Raw genomic sequence first — 10,620 nt, 5'->3', positions numbered from 1 at the left:
GAAAAAGTGGTGAGAAGAGAGGCGGAAGAGAGCAAAGGATGAATGTTCAACAATTAATCTTCCCTTCATGTTGGTCTGAAAGCAAGGGATGATGGGAAGGCAGAAAGACACATTCACGAAGGGTTTGAGGAGAGCGGCGAGAAGTGATGGAGAGAGGGAGACATTGGGAACAGTGTTTCGATCTTCATTTAATAATTGAATAATAATCCCCCTTGAGACGTGACCTAGAACCGGCAGAGAGAGGGGGGGGGGGGGGGGGGGGGCAGCGTCAGGCTGAGGACGACACACTACTGCCCCCTTGTGATTTTACCACGTCACCACTACTTCCAAGCGTGCGTGTGTGTGTGTGTGTGTGTGGGCGTGCATGCGTGTACATGCTCATCGGCGTGTGTATGATTTATAACTGCAACCTGTCTGTGTCACACAGATACAAGCTTCTGTCTGTGATTGGGGGGGGGGGGGGGGGGGTTGTGATTTTGGACGTCGGGAAAGAATCTATTTCACTTTGTCACACATCTGTGTCTGGGAGTGTGTGCGTAGATGACACACATATACACTCCCAGACACAGATTCAGACCTTATCTCCCTGTCAAGCCGAGTCTTTTTTGGGGTTGACGCTGATATATGAGCTTTTCAGGAGGTGGGGGAGGCGGAGTGTGGGGGGGGGGGGGGGGGGCGTTGACGGCTGATGTGAGCGCAGCGTTGCGGTCAGGTTGATGTACGAGCGCGGGGGTTAGGGGACAACGCGGCGCTGACACCAGGAGGAGGAGCGGCGGCCCAGGGGCCTTCGGTTCAAACTGAAGAGCCAGCTCCGCATTCTCCCCATGCAGCACACACACACACACACACACACACACACACACACACACACACCTGCTTTGTGTTATTAATAACTCAATAACTCCCAGACTAAGATTGGTTTGACCCCGGGTGAACACTCAAGCTACCGTACGATCACGGTAATGTGTTTTGTACAAAGGCCCACGAAATGTGTGTATCCAAAAATGTTACACTTGTAATTAGGTGTATAATTATTTGAAAGCATTCCTGTTAAATGGGGGTTTTCATGCTAACTATACAAAATACTGTAGCCACGTTATGTGTCTTTTTTCCTGTGTGTTATAAGTGAATCACTTTATTAATTTTGTGCGTTGGCTGAGACCTGCACTCCATACACAAATGTGCCTTTATTAATAGTATTTATTGTTGAAGCACAAGGTTGTTAAAGTTCCGTTCGTTTCCAGATTGAAGTTTAGACGTATTACGTAAAAATCTGGCAGCAATAAAAGAAATTCTTCCCGTTAAATTCTGCAAACATTTCCAAGTGTGTTATGCCTATTTTTATTGTGTATTTAGATTGTTTTTAATGATACGTGTATTGTGCAGCTCTGTGGTTGAACGTGTGCACTCTCCTCCTCTCTCGCCTGCAGCCTGCGCCGGGAGGGCTACACCATGCAGGTGAACGTCAACGACTACCTGGACATCTACTGCCCCCACTACAACGACAGCCAGCGCGGGGCGGGCAGCGGCGAGCAGTACGTCCTCTACATGGTCAGTTACCGCGGGTACAGGAACTGCGACCCCCAGCTGGGCTTCAAGAGGTGGGAGTGCAACCGGCCCCACGCCCCCCACGCGCCCATCAAGTTCTCCGAGAAGTTCCAGCGCTACAGCGCCTTCTCGCTGGGCTACGAGTTCCACGTGGGACAGGAGTACTACTACATCTGTGAGTGGTGTCATTTTTTTATGTGTCCCTTTCTTTAAACAAAGCAGATTTGTTGAATCCTCACACTAGTGAAACCACAGGTGTTGCTAATGACATTTGTTCTAACGACACGCCGTGTGTGCGGCAATTTGGAATATTACACAGTTGAGCGCATGTGAACGCACGCGTTGATGTATTCTGTGCGCTGTGCGTTTCTTACAGCCACGCCCACCCATCACCACGGCCGCAGCTGCCTGAGACTACGAGTGTACGTGTGCTGCTCCACAGGTGAGTCTTTCACTCTTTCACTGTGTGTGTGTGTGTGTGTGTGTGTGTGTGTGTGTTGTGTGTGTGTGTGTGTGTGTGTGTGTGCACGTGGTGTTGGACACACACAGATGTATAACTTACACACCTGCTGCATACAGATGCATACATACTCTAAATACAGTCTAAAACAGTCTGAGCTATTAATACGCCCCCCCACCCCCTGCACCCCCCTTTGCTCCTCTTGTCTCTCTCTTCGCTTCCCGCTCTCCCTCTAAAGCAGCGGAGAGGAGCAGAACCAGCTTTGAAGGCCCCCCCCCCCTCCATATCTCCCTCCTCCGCTCGGCTCTGCCCCCCCTTTCCTCCTCTTCCTCCACCCCCCCCTCCTCTTCCCTCGCCCCCTTGTCAGAATCCATTTATTGCTGTGTGCTGTCAGTGGGTGGCTATGTATATGTAGTGTTAACCTCTCCCGCTCACTCTGCTGCCTTCCTTCCATCTCCCGACCCGCTCACACTCACACACACACACACACACACACACACACACATATACACACAGACTTTGATCCCCGGCCTGTCCGGTCCTTTTAACTTCCACAGCCCTGTAGTATTAACCTCTCCTCCCCTCCTCCCCCCCCCCCCCGCCCTCCATCCTCTCTCTCCATCCCTTTTCAAACACTGCGTCTCTTCAGTTTGATCTGCCTCCCCTCACATTCCCTCTTCTTTGGCTCTCTCTCTCTCTCTCTCTCTCTCTCTCTCAGGGCTGCCGGTGATGTTGTGGCTTGTCAGCCTGTCTAGGGGAATTTTTTTAACCCACTGCACCCTTTCCATGCCGCCCCCCTCGCATGTTTCTCTGAAGTTAAATCTAATGGCGCACTTCCGCTGCACGGTATGCCGCAGATCTGCTCGGCTCAACTCAAAGTGGTGGAAAGGACCTGCGCAGCATACGATCATCTTGAAACTTGACATTTGTAAATATCCAAGCTACCGGGAATGTTATTCACCCTCAACCTGGATTTAAAAAAATGTAATTTCGCCAAACTACACCCCAAACTACCTGAGTGTTGTGTGTGCCCTGGTACCAAAAAGCTACCATGAGAGCGGAGTCGGGCCGAGCCGAGCAGAGGACCTGAGGCGTGATTAAAACATTGCGATCCGGGGGGGGGGGGGGGGGCTTCCTTGCCCTCTCCCTCCATATTTCTCTGTCCCACTGGAGTTCATCTCTCCTTCTCTCCTCAGCTTCTGACGCAGACGATGAGCAGGAGCCTACGGAACCGGACTACACGCTCCGACCAGGCCTAAACATTAACGATATCGGTGAGTCGCGCACATTCACTGGAAGACACACTGAGGAAATCAGTTGACTCAGACTTTTCTCCAACAAATTCCAATGAAACAACTAGAACCATTGTGTCTCTCTTTTTTTCTATACTTTCTGATATGCACAACCGGTCCGAGGCACTCATAATTGGGAGGCTTTTTGGAGGTCTGGTGACTAATGACGGCTAAACGATGGCGAACGTTGGGAGGAACATAAAAGTCACACCTGGCGTGGCTCATTTGGTTTTTTTTATTTTTATTACCAGCGGAGACTCTCTGTGACACAGACGCCTGCAGGCGATAAGAGACATTAGAGTGATTCCCCTGTAAAAGCAGGGCTGGCTAACCAGCGGGCCCACTGGAAGTCACACGCTGATCATGTGATGGGATTTTTAGAGACGACATCACAAGGCTTGTCCCCGTAAGGCTGACAGCATATTGATTGTTTCTATTTGTTGGGAAAGTGATCAGTTTATTTACCATGCGGCATCAGACACGTCGAGCGAGAGTGAAATGTTCCGGTTTTTTTTTTTTTTTTTAAAAGGGACCGTCAGCACAGTTAATTTTCACAGCACCAGCTGGCTCGGCAAGCTGCTGATCCTGCCAAAGTGCTACATGCATATTCATTTCACACTCGCCGCTTCCACCCGGATACGCGAAGAACACCGAGTTTCGTGGTTAGTTACCAAAAAAAGAACTCGATTCAGATTTCCCGTCGTCAACCTCTAGATCTCGAACGAGTAATCCCGCTTTGCCTTCTACTTTGATCTTGTCCGGATTACTGTTGTTCATGGGAATCGCGCGACGTCTGTTAGCGCCGGAAGTGGCGGCTGGCCGCCGCTTTGGTGACAGACGTCCGGGATAATCCCTTCAAAGATCACATGGTTGCGTCTCCGTGTTATGAGCAGCACAATAATACAGATGAGCAGCCAGCTCGGGTACTGATGTATCGATCGTCGTCAGATGGGGTGCCGTGTTGTTTCTAATCTTGCTGTGATACCTGAGTCTCTTTTCACAACTGTCACCAGAAAATTCACCAGCGACTGCAGCAAATGGCTGCATTTCATACTCGTTTGTCGAGATACTTTCCCCTCACTTCTTTTTCTCCCTCCATCATCCTTTCATCTCATTTTTCTCCCTCTCTCCATCTCTCCATCTCCTTTCTCTGAGCCCCCCCCCCCCCCCCCCACTCATCATCCCGCTCTTAAATTCCCATTTGCCATTTTCCTCCCAGAGCCCAAGAAGGAAGGCAGTGGAGGGGAAAGTCACTGAAACTCAGTTTATTCACCTTTTGATGTGTGAAATGAGTTTTTCCATCTTTTAACATTTATTTTCTTTAATAGATGGCATTAATCTAACGGTTATGGTATGCATTTAATGCTATCACAGAAAGCTATATTAACACATTATTATGTGATGTTTTTAATGGTTTTGGTAATTGTTTGCTAAATACATTACATCTTGTGTGCCTTGCGAATGTTTTTAAACTCAAAGGTGCTCATTCCATTAACGGCTTGGACAGACGAGGAATGTAACCCACAGGAAAATGCGGCTCAGTATCACCTGTAGTGCCTTGTTGCCGATTAAATTAATAAGAGAACTCAAGTGGCAAGAACTCAAGGAAGTGAGGAAATCAGCAGGGAGCTGTGAAAGGAATTAAAAAAAACAAAGCAGCAGCACGGTTTGCTATTCCTCCGGACTGCCCATTACACTCGTCACCTCGTCGTTTTAATTACTGTTATTCAACCCCCGTCTGCCTGATTACCGCGTCCGGACACGCTGAAAAACTGAGCTGAATGTTGCAAAGCGCCCGTCTCTCTCTTCTCTTTCCCCCCCCCCCCCATCGCTGCTCACAGTATATTTCCTGGCCGATGCCCCTTTCAATCAGTGTCCATGGCTCAACAGTGGTTCCCTCCTGAATCGGGCCGCGCGTATCAGATTTCATTTAAGATCTCATTTACAACACAGATGGAGTGGTGCGAGCGGCTCCCCGGGCAGCCATGTGATTACGGGTGGCTTTCAGCGGGAGGACGCTCGCTTGCCGACCGCGTTGGCTCAGGTTGCCGCATCTGACGGTACGGAGCGCGGCCATTAGTGGAGGAAATCAGAGGCCCCTTCTTTAATTAAAGGGGTTTATTGGACCAATTAGCGCCGCTTTTAAACTGCGGTGTGCAAGGGTTACTTTGCCGGCAGCAATCAGGCTGTGTTTTGTCTTTGCAGTATAGCGACCACTTAGTTTCCATACATACGTACTGTGTGCATGTATTCAAATGAACATGATCATCTAACACCACTTTTTAGAGCCGACAGGATTTTTAAGTGGAAACACAGATCTCAGAAGAAAAACACGGAGAAATATTAGCAGCTAATTAACAGCAGGTGTGCGGGCTGATTGCTCAGGTGCACCAAGTAGGACGATATTTTTTTTTCATGTCGCAACACTAAACTGCTGCAGAGATTTAGAATCAGCTCCCGATGCTCTAAACAACATGCAATGAACGGCAGTTCCTCACAGTTACTGGTACGTGCTTTTTTTCTTGCTAAAGCTTTGTAGGGACGTGACTTGGCCCAGTAGGTAACATTAGTAAAACCGCAGCTTTCCAGTTGTAACTTATTCTTTCTGCTTACGTACAGTCATAGACCAGAGGGAGCAGTTAAATTACATATATGAACACTGTGAACTGGCTTTTTAAAGTTGGTTTACCAGTTACAAGGAGCACTGCTCAGCATCTGCAAATACTTGTGTATTGAGGACATTTTAATCTCTGCACACCACAAATTATGCACGTCACTAACACACACACAGACACTCAGAAACGCAATCAGAGACCAAGATATCTCCTTGTTCTTGTCAACATGACATTCAAATTCAGAGACGCCTCGAGGTGTCTGAGATGCCGAATGATCAGGCAGATATGACCTGCTTCTCCTCTCTACATACACACACACACACACACGGTGAGACACTCGCGCAAGCGGATGTTTCGTTTATCGCGAACGTGTCATAAGGTCACGATGCACGTCACGTTCCCCCTCGGCGCGGACATCGCGCCGGATACGCAGTAACGATGTGTTTACCCCGTGAAGCGATTGGCGCGAGCCGCACTTCAGAACCAGTTTGGCGAGATGCTCCGCAGGCCGCTGTGTCTCCTTAAACCGCCTTCCTGGGGGCCGCGCGCCTGGCTGCGACGCGGTCAAAGCATTTAACCCCCCCGAGCTCTCCGCCGCCGCCTTGACCTCATTACGTTGGCCAGCGGAGCACACCCACGGGAGGCCATCTCCGAAAAAAAAACCCAGGTGTCAGCCAGTCATTACTCCCACGCTGTCTGACCCTCGAGGCCCGCTGGAAATATTCTCCAGGCAAGATATGGCGCCGGCTGATTATTTCCACCGCTGTGCTTTGATGCCCCCAGAGCGTTAAACGCACCGATCGGCGTTAACACGCCCGATGTGCAGACGCTGCGTTGTTCCTGCTGTCTGTCCTGCGCTCTCATTAGTGGCGTGACTGCAGAGGGCGTGTCGGCGCGTGCCATCGCATAGAGACTAGACGTCGACGCTCAAACTATTTATAGGTCATCGCCAGGTGTGTGTGTGTGTGTGTGTCTGTGTGTTAATGTGTGTGTCACTTTGCTCGAACAATGCGAGCTCTCTGATAACAGCTGTTGTGTTGTCTCCAACGGCCGACGTTGGAGGGAGGGTGATTTTGTGCAGCTGCACTTTTTTATTGTGCGCTATTTCACTACAGTGTTTCAGTAAAAGCCGTGCTGTGCAAGCGGATAAAAGCACAATTAAAAGATCCGATTTTGCACGCTCTTTTTGCCTCTTTTTTTACTTTTTGAAGTGCGGACCAAACCTCAGCAGCCATTCGAATCCCTCTCATTGACCCGGTGCCTTTTTCTCTCTGCTTGTGTGTCTTGCAGATGAATTCAACCCCTTTGTTCCCAAGCTGGAGAAGAGTGTCAGCGGAAGCAGCCCATCCAGGGATCGCCTTCTTCTCACCGTGACGATGCTCTTTCTGGCCGCTCTCTTCATCTCCTAGCAAACGGCCATCCCATCAGCGTCACCATGCCAACTAGCCTTGGGAGGGTGTACAGTATCGGCGGATGGCAGCGTTTAGGAGGCGAGGGAGAAAGAGAGAGCAGAGTTAGGATACCACAAATAGAGCAGAAGGCAGGAGGAGGAAGAAGTGTTTTCAAGCATCACAGTGTGAATGTGTGTGTGTGTGCGGTCGTACAGCTGTGTGTTTGAGGGAGCGTTGTTTTGGTGGAGTTGAAAGACCTTCAGGCACTCTGTGACACAGACTGAACCGTATGTCACGTGCATCAAAGTCAGCCTGTGCATACAGATACAGGTGTGGTAGACTGTGTGTGTGTGCGTGTGTGTGTCTGTGTGTGAGTGAGTCTGAACAGGCCGTAGTTTGAGCTTGCTGAATCATGCACACCACGCAAAGCATTTATACACCAGGAGAGACGAGGCTTAAATCCAAGCAAAAAGAAAAGGCATCAAATCCACCCACCCAATTGAAAACCATTCAAAGACTTTCCCCGGGATCTGATTGGCTGAAACACTTCCTTAGCGGTAGTTGCCATAGTTTCTTGCAACAAGAATTAAACTGACCTCAAATGAACTGAATCTCATCACAACTGAACTGAAATTGCCTTTTTTTTTGCGTTGTTGTTGTTGTTGTTGATGTTGGGACCTTTGGGGGAAGCAGCTGATGGTCCTGCGTAGGAAACCAGTCAAAAGTAGCCGATAGTTCCTGAGCGAACCCTGCGACTCCCCTCTGTCTGCTGTGTCATCCTGCGCTCACCACCGGCCTGCAGCACGTCTCTAACCAAGTTAAGAAGAAGAAAAGGGGGACACTGCAAGGGGGTGTGTTGCTGTCGTGAGTCGCCTTGGTTACTCTTCTGTCCCGCCCGGGAGGCACTCGGTTGGTCGACCGTCACCCCCCCCCCCCCCTCGCCGCCGCAGGCTGCTTGGAGGAGAGCGAGAGGAGCAGGGAGCAGGGAGGAGAAACAGTCACTCCCGCGTCCTCTGACGGGTCCAGTGCCGGACAATGAGAAGCTCATCAAAGCTGATCGGTGTCAGCGTAGCATTGCACTCCAGCAATCTCACCCGCGTGATCCCGTCCGTCGGACGCCACACGGGAACGCTTTTCTGTTGCCGCTTCGACTGTGTGTGCTTCAAAGAGAAAATATGTCCGAGGGTGTGTTTGAGAGCGAGGTAGAGCACTTTGAGTGGTACTAACAGCCTGGAAATCAACCACATACTGTAGATCTTATAAGTATGACGATGCAAAATAAATAAAAAGCATCAAAACCGCATACTAGAGCAACAAGTAATACATACAAACCAAGTGCTTTGGTGGGGAGGCAATTCAAAGCTAAAAACAACTGTACCAGTCGGGTCCTTCAGAATGGTGTTTCCATAGCAACTAGCACCTTATTCACCATGGTTACCCAACCCTGCCAAACGATGGACTCTAGTAGGGAATGGCTTTCCATAGTAGCTGATAACAATGAGGATGATGATGATGATGATGATGATGATGGTGGCTAATCAACAAGGTCACGCTATGGCTCACCCACTGGCGCCTGAGGCGTTCAAGTACTCGTGTAAATGTCGTAAAGGACAAAGAATGGAACAACAATGTCTTGAAATGTGCCACAGCAAAATGTTATGTAAGCATTTTACAAACTGGAAACTCTATTTTCTTGTGCTTTTATATGTTTTTATAATTTTTTTGAGTTTACTGTGGTGTATTTCTGGTTCTCTTGAGGGGGGAGATGGGGTTTTGAAGTTGGGGGATTGGGTGGTTTGAGCCATATGTAAACTTGTGTGTGTCTCATTGGCAAATCTGACATAGCTGTTGATTCTCAACCCTGATGGCTTGTAACAAATTTAAAGGACACTTCCCCAATTCTACACGTTATAATATCGCAGGAACCTTTGCCAATCTGAGAGAATGATCCCCAAACAGAAGGGACATGGAATAATTACACTGCCTGAATAGAGGAAAGTCCCTTAAATAAGTGCAGCAGCCGTCCTTCTGGGAAAAACCTTTCCTGGAGTTTTTTTGGACAAATATTGAGTCCATTCCACCCGGTTGGGAACCAGTGATATGTGCATTTCATCTTTAGGAGTGAATTTTCTTTTCATCGGTGTGCGCTTGCAGTTTGGTAGAAATGTGGCTTTTATTCGTCCAAATGAATGTGTCAGTTTTGGGGATCATTTTTTTTGTTCAACCAAACGTTAAGAGACAGCCCCCAAGTGAACGACAAAAGCTGCAAATAGACCCGCTCTCGTCATCCGGACATGAGATGATACAGGTGTGAAAAGCTCGTGGTTTTGGAGCATCATTGAGAACGTTGCATTATGGGATAGAAAGTGAGCCAACCCAGGTGTATGAATGGCTCTTTTGTGGGAGGGGCTAAGTAGGAAAGGTTTTCAGTCCCGGTGTGGAAGGGGAGGGTTAATCACCGCTCGAGAAGTTGCACTTAAGAACTTAGACACGAGAATAAGAAAGTGTGCCCGTCTGAATGTGTGTGTGTGTGTGTGTGTGTGTGTGAGTGTGTGTGTGTGTGTGTGTCAGGGAGACTAAGAGCTCATTTCTGTTGATCACTTCATATCTGTGTGCAAAAGCTCTGGAGTGCAGATGCTGTCTGTCTTTGTGTGTGTGTGTGTGTGTGTGTGTGTGTGTGCGTGTGTGTGTGTGTGTGTGTGTGTGTGTGTGTGAATGAACGAGTGCGATACAGTCTTTTTGTTTCTGCTCTCCCCGTGTGCGTACGAGTGAGAGAGGGTGAGCGTTTTTATGTCTGGCAAAAGAAAAAAAAAGCATTTATTAATGTTGGAAACAACAGTTACAATCATGTTTACCTTCGACTGGAATGACTTTAAATGAACTTGAAAATAAACTGTAAACTGAACAAACCATAACAGAGGTAATAACAATGACCATGATAACAAAATAATAAGCTTACAAATCTTACTTTTAACAAGATGTGTGTTTGGCTCTTTATTTTCCTCCCTTTTCCTAATCCCTCCCGCCTCTCTCCCTCCTTGCTCTCCCTGTCTGTGATGATCAGAAGAAAAAAAAAAGGGAACAAGCGTGGAGCTAATCCAAGACAACAGATGGAGGGGTTTCAGGGAAGGTTTTTTTTTCTCCTGGTGCATTCAGTCCTCTGTAGATAATGTTGTTTTTGGGGAGCTCACAGATGTGCTTTTCCATATGAAAGTGGGTGAGGCGACACTCTCCCTCAGCAGTAACGCCTTTTACTCGCTCCGATGGGGACAGATAAGTGAGGACAGGACCCAAGGACAGCGATGTTTACCCGC

General features: G+C 48.6%; 1 protein-coding gene across 3 annotated transcripts in view; it reads left to right on the top strand.

Annotated features, from left to right (window-relative positions):
• efna3b (ephrin-A3b) overlaps positions 1-10,283 on the top strand; it is a 35,063-nt gene extending 24,780 nt beyond the window's left edge. The window contains exons 3-6 of one of the 3 annotated variants that reach the window (XM_037453579.2): positions 1,431-1,723; positions 1,925-1,990; positions 3,205-3,282; positions 7,206-10,283. In XM_037453579.2, coding sequence (XP_037309476.1) covers positions 1,431-1,723; positions 1,925-1,990; positions 3,205-3,282; positions 7,206-7,324 — 556 coding nt within the window. In that variant the 3' untranslated portion in view covers positions 7,325-10,283. Of the gene's footprint in view, positions 1-1,430; positions 1,724-1,924; positions 1,991-2,246; positions 2,691-2,726; positions 3,020-3,204; positions 3,283-7,205 lie in introns of those variants that run through there. The other 2 variants (XM_037453578.2, XM_062565595.1) reach the window with 2 other exon arrangements.
• The last annotated feature ends 337 nt before the right edge of the window (positions 10,284-10,620 follow it).

Source organism: Pungitius pungitius, chromosome 11 (genome assembly GCF_949316345.1).
Source record: "Pungitius pungitius chromosome 11, fPunPun2.1, whole genome shotgun sequence".
In the NCBI taxonomy this organism is placed as follows: Eukaryota; Metazoa; Chordata; class Actinopteri; order Perciformes; family Gasterosteidae; genus Pungitius; species Pungitius pungitius.
Note: the sequence above shows the minus strand (reverse complement) of the source record. Positions and strands in the feature narration are given on the sequence as shown.